General features: G+C 43.6%; 1 gene segment (V, D, J or C); it reads right to left on the bottom strand.

Moving 5' to 3' along the window:
* LOC142430412 (Ig mu chain C region secreted form-like) overlaps nucleotides 1–27,471 on the bottom strand; it is a 164,170-nt gene that overhangs the window by 85,922 nt on the left and 50,777 nt on the right. The window contains 1 exon segment of the C gene segment in view: nucleotides 867–878. Within this exon segment, the coding sequence occupies nucleotides 867–878 (12 nt within the window).

Below are 27,471 nucleotides of genomic sequence, written 5' to 3'. Positions count from 1 at the left end.
GCTCTCCTGGGCATGCGTAAATGGACTTCCCAATTCCCTAGGTTAAGCTACCTAACAGAACCATTATCAGTAGGGTGTAAACCCCACCTATAGGAACTGTTAGGTAGCTTAGCCTAGGGAATTGGGAAGCCCATTTACTCATGCCCAGGAGAGCCAGCAAAAGACAAAAGCTGGATTTTCCCGCCGGTGGGCTTGGATGGGCATTACACCTGGAGCAGCCCACCTGGGCCGGGTGATTGCAATCCAGCCAATGGGATCAACCTGGGGTCGTTCACCACACCTCCCCCAGGAACCCTTGAAAAGGCAGGGACCTGAAGGGAGAGGGTCTCTTGGGCTCTTGGTCCCTTGGTCTTGTCTTGCTTGGGCGGTCTGGTGGTCTTCGTGGGAGGAGAGAGATCCTTGCGTGACCTGGAGCAGTCTCTGCCAGGCCGCATGGTCAAAGGAATCCTATGGGTGCCGCATAAAACCTGATCTTCTTTGAACTTTCATTAAATTCACTTGGATCACGAGCCCGGCTTCGGCGTGAAATCTTTATCACGTGGAGCTAAGGACCAAGGCTGAGATTTAGGCCTGAGAGAGAAACCTAACAGAACCAAGCTAATGGTTGCAAGCTTCAGGGAAAAATAGTCCATTGTCCCCAGCAGCAGGGAGCAGGCCCACCCCTGTGGTGGGGCGAGATAGCAGTCTGGCAGTGATTGCTTTCAGGGAGGATGTCTGTAAACATCTGACCTCCCCCCACAGCCTTCAGTGGATGGACTGGATCCACACCAACAATCCAGAGCCAACGTATGTTGAGGGTTTCACACAAGGATATATCTTCTCCTTGGATCCCTCAGTCAGAATAGCCGCCTAAAGACTGAGGACACTGTCCCCCATTACTGTGACACATACACGGTGTGGAAACCAACATCCCAAGAGTGTCGGGAAACCTGAGGGGATGGTGAGTGAGCTGGGGGTCAGGCAGTGACTGTAAAGCATTTAGTTAAAGTCTTTATTTTGTGGTTGTGCAGGTAGAGGTAAGAATAGACAACGGCTTTATATATTGTGAAACTACACACCTGTGTGTAAATAAGAATTTAGTTTTGTTCCTAGGGTTGAGGTGAGAGTTGCAGCTGCTAGACTGGAATCAAACAGTGGGGAATCTTTCTCAAAATACCATCAGCACATGACTTCCATCTCAGCAGCTATCACATTTCTGAATATCAGGTTGTGGAAAACCAGAACGTCGTGATGCGGGTGGTAAACACACACACGGATGGGAGTGCTGGCTGCATCTTAGCTTTCCCATCTCTAGCCCCTGTCACAAGTCGTACCTCCAAGATCTGAGTTTGATTGCAGCTGAGCAGTCTGAAAGCTTGGGAGACTGGTGTGTAGATGTAGGACAGCGTAAGAGACGCACAGAAGACAGTGGAGTGAAAGTGGTCAAAATCTCAACCTGCAGGACTCTGGGTTGCAAGTGCATTGTAGGGCACAGGAAAGACCACGTTCCCGCAGGAGCAGGTGGAGGGGATGCTGGGTGAAGGGTACCTCTTGTGTCTGGGGTTCGCCAGTTCACCCATGTTTAGAGCCTCTACATGGAATTTCCATCAACTAATACCCACGTGACTGTTTTAGTGGTTGCTGTTTTTTCACACACATGATTCTAAACTTCCTGTATAGCTTCGGCCAATTCCAAGAACTGTCAAATGGAGCTGTTGCTGCTGCGTTCCCTGAGTCTGCACAGCAGAACCAAGCACCGCCCTCACTGCGCCCTCCTCTGGACTGTTGCTGTTTGAGCCTGTTGTTGCAGCCACTGTGTCAGTCCATCTCCCCAAGAGCTACCTTTTTGTTTTGTTTTGTTGTTTGCTGTTCCTCAGTTACCAAGCATGGTATTTTCCCACAGAGATTTGCTTCTGCTGATAATATGCCTAACGTACAGGAAAGTCTCCTTAAGCTTGAAGGGACTTTGGGCAATACTTCTTCCATCGATGTAAAGCTACAAAGCAGCGAGAACTTTCATTCATTGCTGGAGAAAAATCTAGAGCATCAAAGCCCTTTGGGGATAGATTTGATGGCTTTGCACAAAGCCAACCGTTTTAACAAATCCAAATTGCCCCCATGTGCACTCCTAAATTCAACCCACTTCCATCATGTCAATCCTGACTTATAGCAATTTATTCAACTACAAAATATTTCTCCCCATAGTTTTTCAGACAGACGATCTTTTGATTAACAGCTTCATCTTTTACCTGTATAATGGTGAAGAATTTTGAACTGCTGACCTTGTGGTATCAGTGTCATGTTTAAGCCAAAGAAACACTTTCCTTTGTCCCCTCTACGTTTCATAGTCACTGTCCTCCAGTGGATTTCCATGGTGGGGCCCTCACACTATCGAGGGGAACAGACCCTGGAAAACCTCCCGGGGTTAAAAAGCCTCCTCTTTCTCTGATCTAGCCAGATTGAGAATTTAATGAATTCTTCAGTGACCCTTTCGTAGCTTCTCTACAGCGATTCGTGGGTTCTGCGCGCCCCCTACAGCCCAGGCCGCTCGCTGCAGGGATGCTGGTGCAGGCTTCTGCCCACATTCCTTCACAGGAGGAATGGGAGGAGATGATGTGGCTGATTCTCTGGACAACCAACAGGCAGCGGTGAGAGATGCCCACAGGGAGCAGGGAGAACAGGGGGTGCATGAAGAGCAGAACAAGAAAAGCATAAAGTGACTGCGGCAGCAGATGAGCGGACAAGGAGTCAACCCAGACACGTGAGTCGTCAATTAATGTGAGGGATTTGGGAGATGACAGAGAAAAAAATCCGGAACAAAATGCAAAGTCATCATATCATCTTTGGAAGTTTCAGGGAGTAGGGGATGTACACAGGAACTGGAAACACAGGGAATCAAGGGCGGATGATCCCTTCAGGACCAGTGGTGAGAGTGGCGATACCAGGAGGGTGGAGGGAAGGTGAGGGTAGAAAGGGGAAACGGATCACAAGGATCTACATATAACCCCCTGCCGTGGGGGATGGACAACATAAAAAGTGGGTGACCAGATTTTAATATTGGTAAAGCGGGACACCATTGATAAAATTTATATCCTAGCAAAATAGCCACATGGCATCTGAAAACCGTATACCATAGCTTGTTGTGTATTCTTTCCAAAAATCGGGACTTTTTTTTTAAAACGCCATGGGACGTGGGAAAAAATTGTTAAAAATCGGGACTGCCCAGCCTTTATAAATTATCAAGGACTCATGGGAGTGGGGAGGGAAGGGAAAATGAGGATTTGATACCAAGGGCTCAAGTAGAAAGCAAAGGTTTTGAGGATGACAATGGCAACAAAGGTACAAATGTGCTTGACACAATGGATGGATGGATGGATGGATGGATGGATGGATGGATGGATGGATTGTGATAAGAGTTGTATGAGCCCCCAATAAAATGATTTAAAAAAATAAAAAATAACAAGTATAGAAAACGTTAAAAAAATTAGTTAAATTTACCACTTATTTCGTGTCCCTGCACAGAAAACATCTCACCAGCACGTCTACGCTCTGACCATCGTGTGTGTTACTTCATGTGTGAGTGCTGGATCTTCCCTGTATGCATGCACTAAAGTGTGATAAGATGTGTGCTAATGTCTGTATCTCTTTGATTATGATATTCCCACTCTGTTTTAGTGTTTGTATTGTCGTTTGTGTTACCCTTTACGTTAATGTAATTGTGCATTTCTGTATGTATACACGCATTTGCTACGGCACTTATTTGTGTATGTTAATGTGATACATTAAGTACATGTACACTACTGTTATTATGTGAGTAGTGTGTTAGTGTGTATACATCAGCATGCATCATGCTACATATCATTAGTGTTTCCTCATAATTTCTCCCAGTTTAAAAATAAAGCTCTGATGTTGCTAACATGTGCCTGGACACTTTGAGTTTTCGATTTTTTTGTTTTAATGTTCCCATTTGTTATTAGCACATCTATAATGCATAAATGTGTGAGTGAATCTCATCTTATGACAATGGCTAAAGTGAATTTGTGAACAATATCCACTCTTCCAAAGTATAGAACTCTTCTACTTGAGGCAAAAACAACCTGCATAAATAATACCTAGTTTTCTCTTGAACAGTCACCACAATGGTAAATGTCACTGAGCAAGCAGTCACAGAGAGGCTGCTAATTGCATTCTCAGAGACCCCTTAGCCTTTACTGCATCTTGCAGTTCCAAGAACTCTTGGTATTTCTCCCCAATCCACAATAGGTCAGAATTTATCTCAGGGAGAAGACAGGTCCCATGGTAGCCTTCATCTTAGGCTCCATACTTCTCCATCAGTGACTCATTGTTCTAATGCACCCTGAGACCTGAGTACCCCTACAGTGCTAGGGTGTGTTTCCATTCATTGGTGACTTCAATCATTCTTCACTGCCATTGAGTCTCTTCTGACTCAGAGTGTCTCTGTAGTTCAGAGTAGAAGAGCCCTGGTACATTTCTGAGGCTACATGGCCCTGCACAGTGGAATGCAAATCCCCAACAGCCCCACCTCCCGGGTTGAAGAGCTGTGCTCTAGTGGGCCTTGCATCAGTGGCTCCTGTGCTCAGGCCCCACCATGGAAGGGCTTTGTTTCAGCTCCTGGTGCTGACCACCCCTGGCTGTGAGTGCTCTGAGCAGGGAATTCAACAAAGACAAACACGCCTCTCTCCCCATCTCGACTCCAATCCATGTTTTCTTGTGTTCTTTCCACAGAGGTCTTTTCCCAGGTCACCCTGAAGGAGTCTGGTCCTGGGCTGGTGAAGCCCACTGAGACTCTATCGCTCACTTGCACCTTCTCTGGGTTCTCAGTGAGCATTACTGGTATTGGTGTCGGCTGGATCCGTCAACCCCCTGGGAAGGCACTGGAGTGGGTTGCACTCATATATTGGGACGATGATAAACGTTACAGCTCATCTCTGAAGAACCGACTTTCAATCTCCAAAGACACTTCCAAAAAACAGGTGTTTATCTATGACAAACATGGAACCTACAGACACAGCCGTGTATTACTGCACATGAAGAGCACAGAGACACAGCCCAGGGGACTTCTGTACAAAACCAGGTGTTTCTGTCCATGACAAACACGGACCTTACAGACACAGCTGTGCATTACTGTTCAGGAAGAGCACAGAGGCACATCCCAGGGTGACTTCTGTACAAAGACTAGGGCTTCTTCTCAGATCTCCAGAAGGAGACTGTGATGGAGAAGCCATTTCCTGCCCGGCTGTGGGGTTTCCTCAGTGCAGCCAGCCATTTGAGCTCTGTCTTTCTTGATTTCCTCTACCGAGAAACCTCGTGTCACTTGGTGATAGTGCTTACCAGTGAAACAGCAATCTTGTTTCATTGTTTTGTTTTTAAAGATCTAAATCCTCACCATAACAGACTTCAGACCCATATCCATACTCATGAAATGTAATATGTTATAGGACCGAGACAAAACAGAAGAAGGTAGATGCATGGCTTTATTAAAATCTTTCACATAAATAAAGAGTTAGAAGATTAGAAACATAGAAGGTTTTCAAATAAAATGAGTTTACAGAATGATCTGAACAGAAAACAAAACACTCGTATTTCAGCAAAACAAAGGGATTCTTTTTGAAAAGTAAAAGAGTAAGAAATCACATCTGAGTAAACAGATTCAATAAGCAGACGACTGAGTGAGACCAGGAACACCAGAGTCTTTCAAGAAATCGTAAATGATAAGAACATGAAGCTTAGTAAAGTATGGTTGGAAGTGTGTTTGTCAGATCTCCTCTCTAATTTTGTCATAGGGACCCTAGTGGACAGAGCAGAAGCGCAGCTGGGAATTTCAGAGACCATAACTTTGCAGGAATAGAATGTCCACTTTTTGTGTTATTTGCTGAGGACTTAACCATCTGCACCACATACATTTCAATGCAAAAACACTTTTTCCAGGCTCTGCCTTGTATGCATTTTACTTGAGGGAGAGCCAGGCACAGTTATGTTGAAATCTCCCCTACGGCCACCTAGATGCCACTAGATGGCATGGTCAGCAGTTGGATATTACCAACCCCGGTTAGCTCACCTTTGAGAACCTCTCTATGCTACTGCTTATTCGCTGCAAGAAGTGAGTGAACATGTCCCTGTGTCTGGAGAAACAATTGAGTGTTTCTTCCATTTTTTTGAGTTGTTATGTGTTCAAACCAAACAATCCAGATACACTGGGACTCTGATAGCATTGTGTTTGCAAATACTGAAATCGAGGGTGACTATAATTTCAGTATATTCAGTGGCCACATCACTCCCAGTGCTGACACATGCCTGCATCCAGCTTACTTCAGTAACCAGTTCTGGGGATATCTTCTTGTTCATGATCCCCACCTTGCATACTAGCCAGTAACACTCATTGGTGAATGCTTATTACTTAAGTGAAACCTCCCCATCAATGGACTCCAGAACCTGCTGAGTCAGGAAGACAGTGATCCAGAAATGCCTGCCTCCTTCACCCTCAGTCTGGTGGTGGTGCTGGGTCTCCCATTGGGTCAGTGCCAGGGAGATTCCATGGGTGATGTGGGATAAAACAGAGTGGGTATGTCATGTGCTTGTTTCTTATTTTCCCTGGTGTCTTCTCCCAGGTGCAACTGTAGGAGTCATGTCCTCATGGGATGAGGACTTCTCAGACCCTCACTCTCACCTGCACCATCACTGCGGACTCAGTTCACAGCACCAGTGCTGCTTGGCATTGGAGAAAACAGCATTCACAGAATGGCTTTGAGTGGATGGGATGCTTCTATTATAGGTCACAGGGGTACAGAGGTGACATGACATCTTTCATAGCACCTCTAGTCATCAACGCTGACACACCTGAGAACCAATTCTTCCTGTAACTGAGCTCCATGACAGAGGCTGTGTATTGCTGTTCAGGGAGACATTGAGAAGTCAGTGTGGGTCCACGCACAGACCACCCTGCAGAACAGCTGGAGGGGCAGGACTCAGGGGGTGTTCAGACAGCAGGGGACGTTTGCACCAAAAGGGACAGGCCCAGGATCCAGGAACAGGTGCAGAGCTGAGCAAATATGGGAGTGTCTGCTGTATCTTGAGTTGATTGTTCCCCCAAATTCCCAACACTATATCCACAGAGAATTCTATGCAAAATTGCAGAATGATTTCATTTTTCTTCATTAAAAATGTAAACTTCCCAGTAAAATCTGTGAAAGCTGGGAACTGTGGAAGGACAAACTTGCTACAAAAATAGACAAAAAATATATGGCACTAAAATGAATCACAGAAGAGTAATAAATTATGCTTCATCAAAGGTGGAGAGTGTGCAGGATTGGGTGTAGGGTCGGGGCTGTTCTGTTTGGTTCCCGAGTTCACAGTTTTACTGCCCGCTTACTTGAGACCAATCGTGTAGTGTGTGGATAACCATCCATTCCTTATAGATGACTTTTATGTAGCTGATATTATGATGAAGGAAAATAATTATGTCCTGCCATTTAATGTGATAAGTTTACCTTTTTAAAGTAATTTGACTTCCCCCCATCTAATCTGCCTTAGTTCTCTATGTTGACAACAACTACCAAAAAAACCTTCTGTCTTTGTTATTGAGTCTATTCTGACTCACAGTGACCCTAAAGGACTGTGTAGAACGACCTCTGTGGGCTTCCAAGACTGTCGATTTGTATGTGAGTAGAAAGCTTCCTTTTACTCTAGTGGTGCAGCTGGTGAATTCAAACTGCTGACCTTGTAGCTAATAGCCCGATGCACAACTTATTAGGTGACCAGAGCTTCTCTCTGTAATATAACACCACAAATAGTTCGTGTTTTAAAGATAGAAATGGGTTTTCTCATACTTCTGGAGACTAGACATTCAAATTTAAGGGACCAAAGTCAGAGTCCACTCTTCCTGGGATGCTCTGAGTAGAACTGAGCTCCACAAGCAATTGGAGCAGCTCCTTCAGAACAGGTTCATTCAAAATGAACGGAGCCCGCCCAGCAGGATGCCAGCACTTTGGAACTGACAAAGCCCCAAATGTAATTGCCAGGGGTTTCCTGGCAAAGGACCAACCTGGACCATGACAGCTTCTTTACACATCAAAATAGCAAGGAGATCAGGGAGAATCTGGGCAAGGGCCAGGGCCATGGTCCTGAAAAGGTCCCCACACATAATACGGGCCAGGGCCCAGAAAAGCCCCAGTGAAGACCCTGCATACCTGCTCTGAGCGGGAGGTAAAGGATGATTAAGAATCGACAGACCTCCCGTCAGTCTATTTGGGCAGGAGGTTGGATAAGCTTATGCAGGGCTTGGTTCTTTTATGTGCACGTCATGCCTGTTAATTGCCAATTTTACTTTATCCGGGTCTGACCATGACAGAGAAACAAGGAATCTGGTCCTCAGGTGATGCACACGTAGCAGTAAGGTAATGTAGGAAGATTCCATGCTGGTGGATGCAGATATGAATGAATCCAAGATCAGCCAAAGAAACCCAAGGTCAGCAGTACTCTCACATCTTCTGGGATCAGCAGCAGATAGACAAAACGAATGCAACATCATGTCTAGACAAAATGAGCTAGCTTCTCAAAGAAAGAAACCAAACTTCGAGTCAATACTGACTCATAGAAATCCCATAGGACACAGTAGAAGTGCCCCACGGGGCTTCCTGAGATGGTCACTGCTTTTGAGAGTAGGAAGCCTGGTGTTTCTACACACTGATCATTTATACTAAGATAGGCAACACCCCCATGAAGCCTCCCTCAGTTGTATCAAGCTTGTAATCAGATGAAAGGTCTGTTCTCTCCACAACTGTCTGGCTGCTTCACAAAAGATTCCATCATGGAGTTGACCACACTATGTTAGATCACATCCACCTAAGTTCACATGAAACCTAACCAACACAGGGACTCTCTGGGAGATGTACTGGACCAGTGCAATTCAAGACTCCAAAGTCAGCTCAGAAAGTTATGTGTGAGTATTTATTTTTTAGAGTTTCAAAGGGTTAGGATTGATGAAGATTTCTGAAAAACAGAATGATCAGGCATGCTAATTATAATTTCTCTTTAAATAAATTAAAAATATATAGGTGAAAAAGAAGGCCAGGAATGTTTGCGTTGAGGAAAGTCATGAATTCTTCCTGTCCTCTTTTCTTTTCGCATCCTGAAAATGCACTTGCTCATCCTGTCAATGTAGCAAGGACCTTCCCTAGAGAATTCCACAGGTAAACCTTACTGCATCGGCCCTGCAGTCCTGATCTCATCACTTCGGACTCTATTTGTTCCAGGACTCAAAGAACAGTGAAAGGTATCACAATCTGAGTCCTTCAAGGATGGCAAAATCACTGTTTGTTTGTTTTTTTTCAGGGAAGGGGAGGAGAGATGTCGGCCAACTGTATAGGACATCATCTCTGAGGATGTGCTAATGGAAAAAGTCACATTTTTGTATTTTCCTTATACAAAGATGTCTTTAATTTTGTAGCCATACTTCTAGACGGACAAACACATGGCTGTGTCAGGGATGACGTTTCATCATGCTGCTCAGTCACCACTCCTGTTGCCCAGGATTCCTCCACAGTTGGAGAGAAACTCAGGGATCCTAAGCTGAGCCATTCCCTTTCTAGCTCAACCTCAATCATTGTCTCCCTTTCCACCAGCCCCTGGTGATCACTGAGGAACAGTGGCCTCTATTAAGTGTCCTATTGCATTAGGAAGGAAGATTCTTAGGATGTCTCACAATCCACCTATGTAGTTGTTAGGTGCCAGGTGCCATTGCGTTGCCTCTGACCTATAGCAACACTATGGGAGTCAGAACAGAAGAGATGATGGGTTTTAGAGGATGCGATTGGGGCCCCTGGAGTAGTGGGCTCCTGTGGTTCAAACAAGGAGAGGTGCTTTTTCTCAAGTAAAACTCTGGTCTCACAGTTTCTTTGTGGGGTTGATTGCATAGTCCCCCCAAATATTTATAATCTTATAGACCATATGAATTTAAATATTTTAAAATAATTTTAATTTAACTATTAATTAAAATCAATACATTTTAATACAACTTTGCTTTATTTATCTTATGACTTTCAGGAGACACACAGGCACCATGATCAAAGAAAGCTCAGTCCAAGGGAGATAGCTCAGGCCAATGGAGATCCAGGCGCTGGAACAAAGTCCTGACCCTCAGCCTGTATGCATTCCTAGGTCACAGCCAGGCAGCGTATCCGACTTAAGACAAAGCCAACTTGGAAGAAGAGGCTCCAGCGGTGTGTTGAGATTTTCAATCAGGCCCTGGGTAAGACCTGGAATGGAACTTTCGACTCCATGCCATCTCTTAATTATAGAGTCAGAAAAACAAAAAGAGTAGTTGAAATTTTAAGCTGCAAAGTTGTGTGCTTGTTTAACAGAACACAACTGCAACAAATCAGATTGTATTTTTGTTGGAGTCATATTTTCTATAATTTCCACATTTCATAATATTGAGTTACTTAGTTCATCTTGATTAAAAGCCTGACCAAATCTAACACCGTGTATTGGCACACTGATAGACAAACCCAGTACATCAGAGGTTAGAGTCCAAAATGTTCCTTGATAGTTTGGAGAGTACTCATGAGCTCATTCAGGATATGTTTAGTAGACCTGATGGGAAAGTTATGTGTAGAGGGATAATGTCATTAAATGACACTGAGGAAGTCCCAGACCAACCACGGTCATGAAATGAACTGAGATGACCATGGCGGTCACATTCAGACAGGAAGATGACTTGGACTATTGTGCAGCTACATCACAGTGTACAATTTAAACTGCTCAGCTAACAAGCAAGCCAGATGCTATGAGATGGGAGTTTGCTGAAATGATAATAAAGTTATGCTGTGTCAGTCTATGTTTGAGAACTAATATAACTCTAGTATCTCCAAATGATCGACGTTAGTGTCCAGTGCATCTGTGGATTTTCATGAAGTCTAGGATTGTTGTTGCAAAGCAGTGGCTGATTCTTCTCTGCAAATCCTGGGCCAGCAAATTCAACCTTGTGCTTGGATTTCTACACTGTTGAAATGTATATTAATTTAGAAATTTAAAGAGTTTATAACTGATCAGAAAATGAGTGTGGCCAACCTTAATCTGGGGAAAGTAATCTTTGTTATGAAGGTGAGAAATGAGGAAGGAATCTGAATGGGGAATGGCTTTGTAAACTGCAGGTTTAGAGACAGGTTCACTGATTCCATAGTCAGTAAGATGAACAATTTTCCTTGAGTCTAGGGAATAAACTCAAGGAACACATCCCTGAGCAGCTCTCAGGGGGTTGTGTCCAAGGCACAAATGGAGAGGCTGACTTTGGTTGGAAATGCTCCCATTTTAGATGCACCAGAGGCCCTGGGAAAGGGACATTTAAAACAGTGTCTATGGTCATCCCCTGAATTTTGAAGTTTAGTTGCCTGCATGGACTTTATTTTAACCCAGAGTGTCTGTTAGGTCTCGGCACATGTTTTTGTTTAAAACTTGAAATACCATTATTCTTATTCTGCCCCCCCTGCTAACTGTGGACTTTCCACTCACTGCTCCGCTATATCTTTCTTTTTGAGCTCACCACTCCTGACTGATTTGGCCCTAATTTTGGATGTGTTCTGGCAAACCAAGGGACTCTCCTCTCACAGTCTTGCATCACGTTGAAGTTGCAGAGCTGAAACTGGTAGTTTCTGGGACCCAAATTCTCTTGTAGGAATGTCCTCCCTGAAACTCTATGACAATTAACTCTCTTTATTTATATTGAGACTGTCCTCAGCTATCAGGAGCTGGGATGAGGTGTTTGTGTTGTTTGTAGGAGTGCTGGAGTTAGTGATGATTGTGGCCTGAAGAAACTCCTGAAGACTTTGAGGAGGTTGATAAGGACGTGTCACTGTGTAGAGATGAAAAGGGGTTTTGGAGAGTGTGGGGCAGTGACGATATCCTGGTGCTTTATCCTGTAATTCTCTGGGGCACAGGACATACAAGAGCCCAAGGCAGGGCAGAGACCATGGGGGCTGGAGGGAGAGAACACTGAGCTCAGAAATCCTGGCCTTTCCTTTGATCTTCCCCACACACCACTTAGGCCAAGTGCTCTCTCACTGTAGACTAATGTGCATATGAGTTCAAACAAGGAGTTACCCTACAATGAGCTCAGAAGGAAGTGGAGAGTCCATTTTCTATCACTTTCTGTTTATAAGGACAGGGCTCCCTCATGCAAATTATTCTTTAGGCATTTGTGTAAAATTTCACCCTCGGGCTAGGATAGCTGTCAGTTCTCTTCAGATAGGGCTGTGGGTCTCTTGGGAAAGCACAGCTGTGGCTAAAGATGCTATTGCTGTGTGTTCTCCTGTGCCTGGTGACAGTTCCCCAAGGTGAGAGATTCAGATATCCCGCTTGTGTCTGTGGGGATGGTTGTGACCTCAAGTGACTGACAAAGTCAATCCGCTTTTGTTTGCAGGCATCCTGTCTGAAGTGCAGCTTCAGGAGTCAGGTCCAGGACTGGTAAAACCCTCCCAGAAGCTGTCCCTCACCTGCACTGTCTCTGGTTACTCCATCACCAGTAGTTACACCTGGAACTGGATCCGCCAGACGTCAGGGAAGGGGCTGCAGTGGATGGGAAACATATGGTATAATGGTGACACATACTATAACCCGTCTTTCCAAAGTCGAATCTTCATCACCAGAGACACATCTAAGAATCAGTTCTCCATGCAGCTGAGCTCCGTGACTGCTGAGGACACAGCTGTGTACTACTGTGCAAGGAGCACAGTGAGGGGAAGTCAGTGTGAGCCCAGACCCAAACCTCCCCTGCAGGTGAGACACTGGGCAGCAGGGGGCGCGCAGGACCCACTGAGCACAGACACGCAGCACTAGATAGACCCAGATGGATGCCAAGACAGATTTCCTGTTGGAATTAGGGCTTCCTCTCTTAACATTCAGAATCCCCTGGAACAATTTTCTCTTTTTCTCTAAATTTTCTCCTGACTAAAAACTTTAAAGGAGGAGTGAGCGTTCTCTGCTTGCAGTATAAATACTAATACTTATTCCGACCCTTCGTTATCATGCTATATGACCCATTTTCCTTTGTGAGAAACAGATGATCATCCTCACACTATCTGTTACTCAAAATCTGTTGACAGTGAATACAGGCCTGTCCAGATTCATGCGTGCAGTGCATGATTTTAAATGTCCTGAGCTTATGGCTCTATTACAGCCCTGTGTCAGGCTTCTGGGGGTCTCTCTGCATTGCTCCCTGTGCACTGTGGTTAATGATGGACTAATGAATGATCTCTAGGTCTAAGAAAATAATTGTGGCGACCTCTGGGGCTACACTTGTGACATGTCCTTAGTAATGTTTGCTACCCATTGTCTCCCTTGATACAGAAATAAGTGTTCCAGGAATAGAGAAACTCCTGGCACCTGGAACAGGTGAACTGGAATAACCTGTCTGGTGGGCGGAGTCACTAGTAAGATCATTCATTGGAGTCACAATGAAGGGAGCCCTCACAATGAAGGGAGCCCACAAGGAAGGACAACTTTTATTCAAAAAAATAAAAGTATGTGTGTCACAAGAGGAAGAAATTGCAGACTAGTATCTCAGAATGCCCTTTAGAACTGAGAACAGTGGGATTTCTCACATAGTGTGAACATGTTATTGAGGAATCAGTTCCTAGAAAGACTATCCTTGTGTTAGACCGGGTTGACTAGAGAAACAAATTCATTGACACTCGAATATAGGAAAGAAAACTTTATATCAAGAAGTAATTATGCATCAATAAAACACCCCAGCTCAGTCCAGATTAAGTTGATGAGTTCTATATTAGCCAGTGCAGCAGATACAATGATGCAGGAAGATCACAGGCCGGTGGGTGGAAAGTCCTGTGGGCCCAATGGCAGTAGATGCATCTCCAGGGTTCTGGCTGCCAGCAGCGTGCCCCCATGTGGCTTGTCAACAGGAATGTGAAATAGAGATAGAGTGGGTCTGGCCTCCAGTGAGCTATTTATCTCTGTCACGACTCCAAATGAGGTCATCAACCGGAAACCTAATTAACCTGCTAAACTCCACTCCTTCATTCTTAATAGCCTCAAGTTAACAGGAGATTATTGTAAGCACCACAAACCTGTTTGGTAAAGTGTCAGTGAAGCAGAGGAAAACGCTTAATTAGATTCACAGCGTGGCTGCAAAAATGTTCTCAAACTTAAGAGCAAGTGAGGATGGTTCAGGACTTGGTAGTGTATGTATTTGTTGTCTTGTACGCAGAATCATTATGAGTAAAAGTGACTCAAAAGCACTTAACAACATCTCTGGTTGAGACATGGAAAAATTGAGATTAATTCCGGTTAGCCAAGTATAATTACCAAAAATAATGTATCATAACTTTTTAATATTCAGATAGGGTTAATATTATTTAATATTTAAAGTTCAATACATATACCATTCCTTATTAAGTTTAGCTATACATCTATTGAACAATCAGGAAAACAAAGTGCAATAAAAATGATAAATATTATATTCAAAATGAAGTTTATATACAAATCCACACTCCCTGGTGGCATAGTGGATTTTACATAGGGATGCTAAGTTCAAGATCAGCAGTTCAAAACCACCACCACTCCAAGGGAGAATGTTGAAGCTTTAAAAAGATTTGCCATGATTGTAAATTATGAAGTCTAAATCCAAAGGAGGGAATAGTATCAGAGCTCAAGTTGCGAGAGTCTGGCAGGCAGAAGACCAGGGATGACAGTGGTAGCTCAATATACGTTTTCAGGATCTCCACAGGGAAGCAGCCTCCTGTGACTGTCTTCTAACCATAATTGTGGGATAGGAATAACCTGGTGATCAGACGGGGAGTATTAGTAAATCTGTAATTAGTAATTAGTATTAGTAAATTAGTATTTAGTATTTAGTAATTAGTATTTAGTAATTAGTATTTAGTAATTTAGTAATTTAGTAATTAGTATTTAGTAAATTAGTATTTAGTAAATTAGTATTTAGTAATTAGTATTTAGTAATTAGTATTAGTAAATCTGACTGGAATGGTTAAAACCGTGTCAGTTAAAACCGTGTCAGTTGATTTCCCTTTTGAGACACTTTGTGCTTAATCTGGGTTTTAATATTTTCGGTAGTTTTTTTTCATATAGGGGTTTACCTCTGTTTTATTTTGTCATTGTTGCTAGCCTTTTTGACTCCCTGTTTTGTTTTTGTCTGTGTTTTTTGATTTGTGAAACCTATGATGGGTGAATCTACAGAGACAATAACTAGAATAAGGGCTCCTGGGGGCTACATCAGGGCAGGGGGAGGGTAAAAGGGAGCTGACATACAGAGTTTCAAGAAGGAGGAAAATGTTTTGAAAAGGAATGGTATGCTGTCTGGATTATATCCTTAAAAAAGGGTTTGAATTTTTTAAAAACATTTTATTAGGGGCTCAAAAAACTCTTATCACAATCCATACATATACATACATCAATTGTATAAAGCACATCTGTACATTCTTTGCCCTAATCATTTTCTTTTTTTTCTCCTCTTTTTTTTTTTTACATTTTATTAGGGGCTCATACAACTCTTACCACAATCCATACATATACATACATCAATTGTATAAAGCACATCCATACATTCCCTGCCCCAATCATTCTCAAAGCATTTGCTCTCCTCTTAAGCCCTTTGCAACAGGTCCTCTTTTTTACCCTCTCTCCCCACTCCCCCCTCCCTCATGTGCCCTTGGTAATTTATAGATTGTTATTTTGTCATATATTGCCCTATCTGGAATCTCCCTTCTCCCCCTTCTCTGCCGTCCATCTCCCAGGGAGGAGGTCACATGTGGATCCTTGTAATCAGTTCCCCCTTTCCAACCCACTCACCCTCCACTCTCCCAGCATCGCCCCTCACACCCTTGGTCCTGAAGGTATCATCCACCCTGGATTCCCTGCACCCCCATCTCCCATATGCACCAGTGTACAACCTCTGCCCTATCCAGTCCTGCAAGGTAGAATTCAGATCTTGGTAGTTGGGGGGAGGAAGCATCCAGGATCTGGGGGAAAGCTGTGTTCTTCATCGGTACTACCTCGCACCCTGACTGACCCATCTCCTCTCCTAAACCCCTCTATGAGGGGATCTCCATTGGCCGACACTTGGGCCTTGGGTCTCCACTCTGCACTTCCCCCTTCATTCAATATGGTGTATATATATATATACACACACACACACATATACATATCTATTTTTTTTTGCATGATGCCTTATACCTGGTCCCTTTGGCACCTCGTGATCGCACTGGCCGGTGTGCTTCTTCCATGTGGGCTTTTTTGCTTCTGAGCTAGATGGCCGCTTGTCTGCCTTCAAGCCTTTAAGACCCCAGACACTATCACTTTTGATAGCCGGGCACCATCAGCTTTCTTCACCACATTTGCTTATGCACCCGTTTGTCTTCAGCGATCCTATCATGGAGGTGTGCAGCCAATGATATGATTTTTTGTCCTTTCATGCCTGATAACTGATCCCTTCAGAACCACTCGATCACACAGGCTGGTGTGTTCTTCCATGTGGGCTTTGTTGCTTCTGAGCTAGATGGCCGCTTGTTTATATTCAAGCCTTTAAGACCCCAGTCACTATCTCTTTTGATAGCCGGGCACCATCAGCATTCTTCACCACACTTACTTGTTCACCCCCTTTGGCTCCAGCCGTTGTGTCGGGAGAGTGAGCATTATAGAGTTCCAATTTAATAAAAGAAAGTATTCATGCATTGAGGGAGTGTTTGAGTAGAGGCCCAATACTTAATCTATAAATATAGACACATAGATCTATTTCCCCATCCTCCTATATATATTTGCATGTACATGTCTTTGTCTAGACCTCCATGAATGCCCTTTGACTCCTAGCTCTTTCCTCCATCTCCCTTGATTTTCCTCCTGCCCTACTACCATGCTCCATCACCACCTAGGCTAGAGAATACCTCTTCTCTACGCAACCTTACCCTTGATCATTCCCCACCAGGCCTGCCACTCCCCCCTCTCTACCATTTTGGGTCCCATTTTAAAAAAGAAAATGTTAAAGGATTGTAGTTGCTGATCAAATGTTTAAAAATATTTTTATTTTGAATACTTCTTAAATTACCTTAAAATAATGTTGCACATAAAAACAGAAATTTAATATTGATATCATGTTATTGTCTAATACATATTTCATAATAAATTTGAGAAATTTGTCAATTTCTCAGTTATTAATAATAATTAGAGTGTCTGAAACCCTAAGGAGCAGTTCTGCTCTATCCTAGAGGGTGACTATGAGTTGGAGTTCACTTGGTGCATGTGGGTTATGGTAACAGATTTTCTCAATTTTTATCTTATTTGGGTTGCTTATATCCATTAGCTTGTTTTCTGTGCATTTGTTTTGTTTAATCATAGTTAAAATTATTTTCAGGAATTTTTCTGTCCCCATCCCCCATTATCGTGGTCTCCATAGAATTTCCTCTATCGTGTTTTTATTTTGATTATGCACCCTTTTCTGTGACATCATTTAGGATATTATTTAAAATATTCTTATTAGCATATTGATAGTTTGAATTATAAATATATCTTTACTGTTTGTGCTTTAATTATAAAGGTAGATGAATAAAAATTAACTTACTCTCCTTTCCAGTTGTATTACTCCCCTTCTTGTATACTGTAAAGGCACCATATCAGCCTATTTCTGTTAAACCAGTGTCTGAAGTCACCAGCAAAAGGACAGCTTACACACAGGCATTGGATGCAACAGCAGTTTGCTCACACAGAGGAGAGACAGAGCCGGCTCATCATCAGGAATGGGCACCTGTCCCCACAGCCAGCGGTTTCACTCTGGGACCAGGGCAGAGTGGGTGGTTTGCACACATCCCTTCTTTGTGCTGCAGTTGAAGAACAGTGCTCCCTCCTCAACAGCAAAGATAAAGAAAGTGCTTGTGCTGTGAGCTGAAATCTACTGGAAGGCAGGGAGTTGGTTTTCTTGTTGTTCTTTTGTACATTTCATTTAATGTGCATAACAATCAGTTTGGGGGAAGGTTAGCATGTGTTCAGCAGAAGGCATAGGACACCCTACCTGAAGGGTGTGTTTGGACCCAGAAGCCCTGAGAGAGGCTGTCAGCCAGCGAGGTCGTTACATCCCAGTAGCCGGACTGACACATTTGGTCCTAAGCCCACTTGGATCTGCCATGGAGCCCAGGGAAACTCCGCAGACTGCACGTGGACCGCCTGCTTCCTCAATTTCCGATTGCTATTGGGGTTATCTCAGATGTATTTTGTCACCGGGGTAAACATACTTGAATTAAAAAAAATTTTTTCTCTTTTACAGTAGATGAAACTCAAAATTGATGAATATATAGAGAAGGCAAGTAGAATAAGGGTTTCTGGGGTGGACAGCGGTGGGTGGAGGTGGGGCCAAAGGGAACCAATAGCAAGGAGTTCAAGCAGGAAAGGGATGTTTCCAGACTGATTGTGGTAGCAGTTACACAATACTGCCGAATCGGTTTGAACTGTGCAGTGATAGGATATCTGTATTAGCTCCCAATAAAATGGTTTGGGAGGAAAAACAAATTAATTAAATATTAAATACTCTATTCCATTGCTAAAAAGTTAGTAAATTCAAATTTCTGGCTTATATCATACTCTCTTCTCCAGTTCAATATTTTAGCTAGTTTTTGAAATGTTATTGTACCAGCAAGAGTTTCCGTCATTTCTGATGATGTGTGAAAAAAATAAAACAAAACTATCTGTCATGTTTTAACTAATTTTACTCATGGTAAATATATATGCAACAAAATCATATTTTCAACGTTCTTCTCATGCATAATTCGGTGGCATTAGATTATCAATGTGTTCAACAATTACCAATATCTGCAAATTTTCCTATCACGCACGTAACAGAAACCCAGAAAAAAGAATTCTGGCTTGCCACTGTCCTCCTTAGCATGGAATAAATAACTATTAATTTCTTGCAAAAATTATCTTGCTTCAAATCTGCTTTAAATATGTTTACTCTTCCTGTGGAAAGAATGAAGCATAAACTCTTTTCAGCATCTTCATTGTCTTTCAGGCAGATTTCTCTCTTTCTTTTTTTTTAAAAATTGCATTTATTTATTTATTTCATACATACATTTATTTATTTAGTTCATACATATACATACATCAATTGTATAAAGCACCTCTGTACAGTCTTTGCCCTAATCATTTTTTTCTCCTCTTTTCTTTTTTTACATTTTATTAGGGACCCATACTACTCTTATCACCATCCATACTTATACATACATCAATTGTATAAAGCACATCCATACATTCCCTGCCCCAATCATTCTCAAGGCATTTGCTCTCCACTTAAGCCCCTTGCATCAGGTCCTCTTTTTTTTTCCCCTCCCTCCCCTTTCCCCCCTCCCTCATGTGCCCTTGGTAATTTATACATAGTTATTTTGTCATATCTTGCCCTATCCGGAGTCTCCCTTCCCCCCTTCTCTGCTGTCCCTCTCCCAGGGAAGAGGTCACATGTGGATCCTTGTAATCAGTTCCCCCTTTCCAACCCACTCACCCTCCACTCTCCCAGCATCGTCCCTCACACCCTTGGTCCTGAAGGTATTATCCACCCTGGATTCCCTGTACCTCCAGCCCTCATATGTACCAGTGTACAGCCTCTGTCCTATCCAGGCCTGCAAGGTAGAATTGGGATCATGGTAGTTGGGGGGAGGAAGCATCCAGGATCTGGGGGAAAGCTGTGTTCTTCATTGGTACTACCTCGCACCCTAATTAACCCATCTCCTCTCCTAAACGCCTCTATGAGGGGATCTCCATTGGTCGACACTTGGGCCTTGGGTCTCCACTCTGCACTTCCCCCTTCATTTAATATGGTATATATATACATATACATATACACATATACACACACTTATACGTTGTTGTTTTTTTTGCATGATGCCTTATACCTTGTCCCTTGGCACCTCGTGATCGCACTGGCCGGTGTGCTTCTTCCATGTGGGCTTTTTTGCTTCTGAGCTAGATGGCCGCTTGTTCACCTTCAAGCCTTTAAGACCCCAGACACTATTTCTTTTGATAGCCGGGCACCATCAGCTTTCTTCACCACATTTACTTGTTCACCCACTTTGGCTCCAGCCGTTGTGTCGGGAGAGTGAGCATCATAGAGTTCCAATTTAATAAAAGAAGGTATTCATGCATTGAGGGAGTGTTTGAGTAGAGGCCCAAGGTCCTTCCGCCACCTTGATACTTGACCTATAAATATAGACACATAGATCTATTTCTCCATCCTCCTATATATATTTGCATGTACATGTCTTTGTCTAGACCTCCATGGATGCCCTTTGACTCCTAGCTCTTTCCTCCATCTCCCTTGACTTTCCTCCTGCCCTACTACCATGCTTCATCGCCACCTGGGCTAGAGTATACCTCTTCTCTAAGCAACCTTACCCTTGATCATTTCCCACCATGTCTGCCACTCCCCCTTCTCTACCATTTGGGGTCCCATGTTTTTCCCTTGTCCCTGTGTTTGTTAACACCACTTCCTTACCCCCCCTACCCCCCCACCCCAAGTCCCCCCGGAACTGTCGGTCCCGTTGTTTTTCCTCCAGATAGTTCATCCAGCCTGTCCTATTCAGACAGACCTGTGGAGTCACTAACATGCACGAAAACAAGACAGAGGAAAACAAAGCAACAGTATACAACCAGACAACAAAACAACAAAAATAAACCACTGACAAAGAACAGAACAAAACAGTTCACAAGAGAAAAGCTTGTAGTTCGTTCAAGGATGGTTTGCTGGCCCTTAGGAGCGTTTACCAGTCCAGTCTGTTGGGGCACCACGCCCTGGCCCCAAAGTCCACTTTCAGCATTCCCTGGGGACCTTGCCACTCCATTCCCTTGCTGTTCCACTGCACTCGAGTGATTTGATGGATTGCTTTTATATGGCCTTTCTGCCCACTGCTTTGTCCTTCCCAATAAAAGAATGGGTAAGGCCATGCAAATAAGGTGTATGAAATTAGAACTGCCTGGTCTTGGCAACAGGGACTCCATTTTGAATCCGATGCCTTCAGCATGGCTCTCAGAATTCACCTCTCATAGACCTCCCTTTCACTGACCTCCCTCTCTCACTGATCTCCCCCTCCCCTACTCAACCTTCAAATTCCTGGAGCTGGCTTCTAATGGAGCCAGAATGTTTTCTGAAGATATGCACACTCCACTCTTGGTGTCCTTGGCATATAGATAAGGTCAAAGACCTTCTCCCTTCTGAAGCACCTGTGTGCACAGATCCTCCCCAGCTTGGACCCTTCCCAGCTGTGCCTGCCAGCAGGGGTATAAAAACGGCAGTCTAAATTTCCCAAAGTGCGGTTTCAATAGCTCAATTCCCTGAGCTGCTGAATCAGCCCGCAAGCCTCCCAATAAAGCCTGCTTCTAAATTTTGCCGATTGGATCTTTGGTTCTGTTTTGTGCCCCAAAATTCCTTACAAGAACAAGTGGGACACACACACACACACACACACACACACACACACACACAAAACCACTCACCCACCCACCCTTTCCTCTTTTACAAAAAGTAACGCACACATGCTTTCCTTTTGTATGGATAGTATCTAAGCATGGCGGCCTCCACCAAGTCTGTTAAGGGCGGGGCCGGAAATGCGTGTATTTCGGCCTTTGGCGGCCGCCGGTATTCACGCTCTGCGTTCCCTTCGCGCCAGGAGCTGCGGCGGGAGTTTGGGGAGGATCCTGTGCACTGGCGGGGCGGTGGAGCCTTTGGGAAGTAAGTGTAAGTTATCGGGACGACCGTGAGAGGGGAGAACAAGTGCGTTTCTGTCTCTGAAACCCGGCGAGCGACGCGCGGACGTGTGGCGTCAGGACCCGGGCTCCTGAGGGCGAGGCGGAGCAGAGGAGCTCGGGGAGCAGCAGACTGGGAGCCATGATTTCTGGGGTCCGACGGGGAGAGCGCCCACCGCAATCGCCGGGCCGTCCTGCCCGTCATGGCCAGAGGGCTTTGCGCCTCTCCCTGAACGACAGAATTCACTGGATGGACAACCGTTTATAATTGTATTAGAGCTTCTTACGTTCTGAGCGCTCCAATTTGCAAAAAGTGGTGGCCTCAGTGGTTACAGATTGGGCTGCTAACTGCAAGGTCAGCAGTTCAGAAATACAAGCCACACCTGGACAGAAAAGCAGGGTTTCTGCTCTTGTCAAGAGTTACAGTCTCGGGAACCCACCCGGGGCAGGTCCAACTGCTCCTAAAGGGTCGCTGTAATCGGAATCCACTCGATGGCAGTGAGTGGGGTTTTACGTTTGGGTTGCTTATGACAGTGATAACTCAGTGTCCATTTGCTGTGTCCCCACTTTGATTAAGCCGCCATTAAATTCTCTCTGGTCATTAACCAAGGATATAGATCACCTCCCCCTCCTGGAGAATACATTTGAAAGTAGATTGTCTGCACTCCTGCAGTCAGCCCTCTCCTCGGGTCTGCCTCGGTATATGCTTGATGGAGGTCACCTTACTGAGGACAGAACAAGGGACATTGTCGAGACTTGCCTTGACTGGCTTTGTATAAAGGTCCTGGACCAGTCTTTTAAGTTCTTCTATTGAATAAGGTACATGTCCTAGTCATGGTCCCTTTCCTGCTTCTGAAGTCCCACCTGTACCTGTGATGTATTGATCTGCCACCAGTCATGATCTGTGACATGCCTTTTGTTCTATGCCCTGTTATCCAGGGTCCAGGCTGTGAATCCTCAGGTGTTATTTTGATCTCGTGCTAGTGGTCTCCCTTATCCATCCCGTGTGTGTGTGTGTGTGTGTGTGTGTATGTGTGTGTGATTTGTTTTCTCTCAAAGTTCAGTAAATGTTCTCCTTAAATTATATTTGGCATAGGGGTAACTATTGTATCCTAACACACAATTTGGATCCTAAATGACTCAAGATGCAGTTCTACTTTGGGACAGCATCTTGACAGCCATACCTGCAGCTAAAGTGCGGCCCTGCAGCCCCTTGGCTTCTGTCCTGAATGGGCAAGTGTTACAAAGGTCTTTTAGTTCTGCAGATAAGTGCCCACTCTGTCCCTTAGCCTCACAGACCTCTGTGTAGGTTGGCAGATCTGGTTCCCCATATAAATACTCAGATGTACACCACTTCACGTATTAACCTCCTGCCCAGAGGCACTCAGCTCTCTTGTTCCGTGGCTTGGGAATTGCACTGCTCTGTCTCCGTCTCTTGGTTCTGCTGCCACCATGTCTCTGTTGCTGCTTCTCCCCATCACTTCCTCTCTTGTGTCACAGCTCTCTGTCTTCTGCTTTGAAGAGTTTCAGTGCAAGAATCTGAGATCCAAAGGCCCCTACTCCTGGCTCTTTCTCTCTTTCTCCTTTTTTTTTTTTTTTTTTTTGATGGTAGTGAGATCCCAATTTCTGTCTCAGAAATGTCTCAATTAAACCTAACAGGATGTCCAATGTGACTCATTTCCAGGTTGGGTTTTCAGGCAGCTTATTTGCATAGCCCCAAGTCTCAAGGGTTCCAATCTATTGTTTGGCAATTTTCACAATTCTCTTAAACCAAAAAAACCAAACTCACTGCCATCAAGTTAACACTGACTTACAGCGAGCCTGTATGACAGGGTACAACTGCCCCATGTGGGTTTCCAAGACTGTCACTCTTTAGTGGACTAGAAAGCCATGTCACTCGTGAAAGAATAAATCCCCATCTTTCTTTGTAGGAGAAAATGGTGGTTTCCAACTGCTGACCTTGCTGTTAGAAGCCCAACAGTAACCACTATGCCACCAGATCTCCTTTTCCTCATTCACATTGTCGGATGACACACCCACCTAAATATTTGGAAGGAGTTAAGGGGCCATCGCTAGAAAGACGTACAGGCAACTAACTGCATTGGGTTACTGCAAATAATGCTACAATAAAAATGTTATTTGTCTTGGAGTTCAAAAGTGCACTCACTATGGGGGGATGTATACTTCTAAATATACATATATATATATATATATATACACATATATATGAATTTTAAACTAATAGGTGATATATGTGTTTAATATGGAGCTGTGGTTTTTGACAAGTGTTAAGTGTTGGACTGCTAACCCATTAGCTGCCTGTAGTGGCTCTATAGTCTCAGAAACACTGTAGAACCGTTCTCCTGTGTCCTATTGTTGCTTATATGTGTAACTCTACTTGATGGTGAGTTTTAAAGTATTTCTAAAGTGATTGTACAATTTACAGCTCTAGAAAAACAGCATTCAGCTTTAAATAGTTCTTTATATAGCCCATTTCAAATTTTCCAGATCCTTTAATTAACATAATCATCATAAAGGTTCATTGATTAGTCATTCTCCTTGAGAGTCACACAGTAAGGAATTGATATTCTGTGTGCTTTGAGGTAGCGGTCCAGGTTTATTGTTTCTTATTTTTGACATGTGTATTTGATTACCCAATCTCTATTATAAAGTGGTCTTTTACACATAGGTCTGAAAATTACGAGTTTTAGCTTTTATTGCTCATGGTAATAACATGTTTTCTGTCACTCAATAAGGAGACCGTTAACAGTATTGGGGACTGTGTTAAAAAGATGGACAGGCACATTTACAGCATCTGGACCTAAACTACTCACATTGTATCCTCACATCAGCCTGCAGATTTTCACCAAACAGCAGCTTAGAGGAAGAAGGAAGAAGTGCCTGGTTTGGGTATTATTATTTTTGGGATGTCCTCATGAGAGACTGAAATTTGTGAGCATCATTGGAGCTGATACAGATAAGACAAACATAGAGCATCCCAGTTGCTGGCAGTATTATAAGGACCAAAGAAAATGACCAAGGCTCAGGTAATTCTGATGCGTTTTTTCCTTTTCTGTATTACCTACTAAGTGTAGAAGCCTGTATAATACTGATTCAGTTCACTGGAAAGTGGAAATTTGAAGTAGTAGAAGTTAGAGATGAACTTTGACTCTGACTTCAACATTGGGATGGAGAAGATTAGGAATATGTTGATCACAGGAATAATAGCAAACTACTGACATTGAACATAATACATCACTAAGGATTCTTTGGATGATATTAGCTTTCAACTGATAATTCATTATTTTATGGCCATCCCATGAGAATCATTCAAATTAAACACTATGCTAAGTTTTTAAGGAGAAATAAGATCACTTCTTTAGGAGAGTCCATTATTCCATGGGTTTTTTTGTCTGAGTAAGTTTCCATAATGTTTCTTTCTGAAGGTGGTGTTGAATAATCTCCCAAACTGCAGCATTCTCATTAATGCCTCTGAAATGGGCCTTGTAGGAATACTAATTTTAAAATGGCTGATGGCTTCTCACTTCCTCTAATTAGAGATGTAGGAGAGAGAACCATCCATCAGCATCAGCCCTGATTCATGTGAGGCAGAACTTAAACGTAAATCTACCCTCCAATGGGTTTCCAGTTCTGACAGCAGTTATCTTTACACAGTTCTCTCCTTCACAGATCATTAATTTTTTGCAGTGGCCACATAGAAATTACAGGCCAGAATACAGGTACAAGTTTTATTAAGTAACAAAATGTAACTTGCTAACAGATCGATAGGATAGACATTGGGATTCATATTAAGGAAACATGTAGGCAGATTTGCTCTTCTTCAGAGCAGGCCTGTTCTCTGTGTCCCTCTCAGACACTGTGCCTTCTGAATATAGGCTCATTTCTTGGTTCCATCTTTATCAGTTCATCTATATCAGCTCGTTATTGAGATTATCCTATTGATCTTGCCGGCCTATTCCATGATCTTGGCTGAAAAGCTCTTTGTGGACCTGTCACTGTGTCCCATGTGCCCTGGTCATTATCTTCATTGGTCTAGCTCTTGATCCATGAATCTTACAGTTCATTTTGCAGGACCAGCAGTAGACCTGTCCCTATGAGGTAGAGCTTCAGGATGCTCCGTGATTTTCCCTGCTGTATCTCACAAAACTAAATAGCCACCAAGTAAATAAATACCTCTTCAAGATGTGGAAGCTGGTGAGTCCCAAATCCATAGGTCAGGTATCACTCTGGAGCAGTGGTTCTCAACCTTCGTAATGCCGCAACCTTTTAATACAGTTCCTCACTTTGTGACCCCAAATCATAAAATTATTTTCGTTATTACTTCATAGTAATTTTGCTACGGTTATGAATCATAATGTAAGCAGGATGTGTTTTCATTGTTACAAATTGACCATACTTAAAGCATAGTGATTAATCACAAAACAATATGTAACTATATGTTGTGAAATATTTCTTTCTAATGACAAAAAAAATGAAATTTTGTTTTGAAGCATGTATAGCATGGGTAATAGTCTTCACACCCGGTACTCATATGTGGGCGTATCTGCATGTGAGTGGACTTGCCTGGGTAAAGATAGAGGAGCGGTATCTTGGTTCCTAAGACCATTGGAAATATGTGTGTTCCAATGGTCTTAGGAGACCCCTGTGAAAGTGTCATTCGACCCCCAAAGGGGTTGAGAGCTATAGATTGAGAACCGCTGGTCTGGATGGTTCTCCTCATTGATGTGTTTGCAAAGGCTGATGAACCAGATCACTAGGACAACAGTGCACTGCCTCACAAGGTGAAGTTGTTGAATCTGGTCCGATAATAGGTTGCAGGGGCTGAGGAACCCAAATGGGAAGGTCACACATTAAGCTGTTGACTCATGCAGTGGAGGAAGCTCTCAAGTCAGTTCACACAGGCGGCTCGTAGTTGTCATTCAAAGAAATGGCTCATGACTTTCTGGAAGCTGCAAATCCCTACTCCATGGGTTCATTCAGAACTGTGTAGCTGCAGGGGCTATCAAACCCAAATCAACAGCTCAGATGACAGGCTAATGTCCCACCTTCTCTTCTCAAACCATGCCTGTAGGCAGTTCTCTCTCTCCCTCTTGATATGATGGCTTCTTGGGCCAACTTAGCATCTTCCCTGCCTAGGCAAGATTAGGAGGGCTCCAGAGATCCACCCAGCAGAACTAGGGGGTGCCCCTTGTTTGGGGAGCATGTGGGGAAAGATGGCAGGTTCAAGAGGACCTTGCAATTAAAGTAAAGGTAATTCGGTCCAAAGGTGGCTGAGGAGAATTTGTCCTAAGGTTGTCAAGAGGGGCTTGTCCTAAGGTGGCCTTTAAGAGCTTAGAAAGTTGTTCTGCACTCAGGAAGGCAGATAATGTCAATGAACATTCTGATCTTGGTTCTGAGTTATAGCTTCTTGTTCCTGATCCCGAGTTGTACCTCGTTCATTAATAGACCACTTTGATCTATTGAGTGTTGTGTGACCACAGAAACAGATTATCAAACCCAGAAGTGAGACAGAGTGGTGTGGAAGGACAGACTTGTTTTAGTGTTGACAAAAAATGTTGGAGAGTTGAGGTATGTTTGACCTCCCCCATCTGCACTGTTCCTGATACTTGTTGCCCCTGAAGGGAGCAAGCCTCTTATAATGGTGATGCCGGTAGAAACCCTAATTCCATTTAATAACAAACAGGCCTTTATCTACTTTATGTG

Source organism: Tenrec ecaudatus, chromosome 17 (assembly GCF_050624435.1).
Source record: "Tenrec ecaudatus isolate mTenEca1 chromosome 17, mTenEca1.hap1, whole genome shotgun sequence".
In the NCBI taxonomy this organism is placed as follows: domain Eukaryota; kingdom Metazoa; phylum Chordata; class Mammalia; order Afrosoricida; family Tenrecidae; genus Tenrec; species Tenrec ecaudatus.
This window is presented reverse-complemented; position numbering and strand designations above follow the sequence as displayed.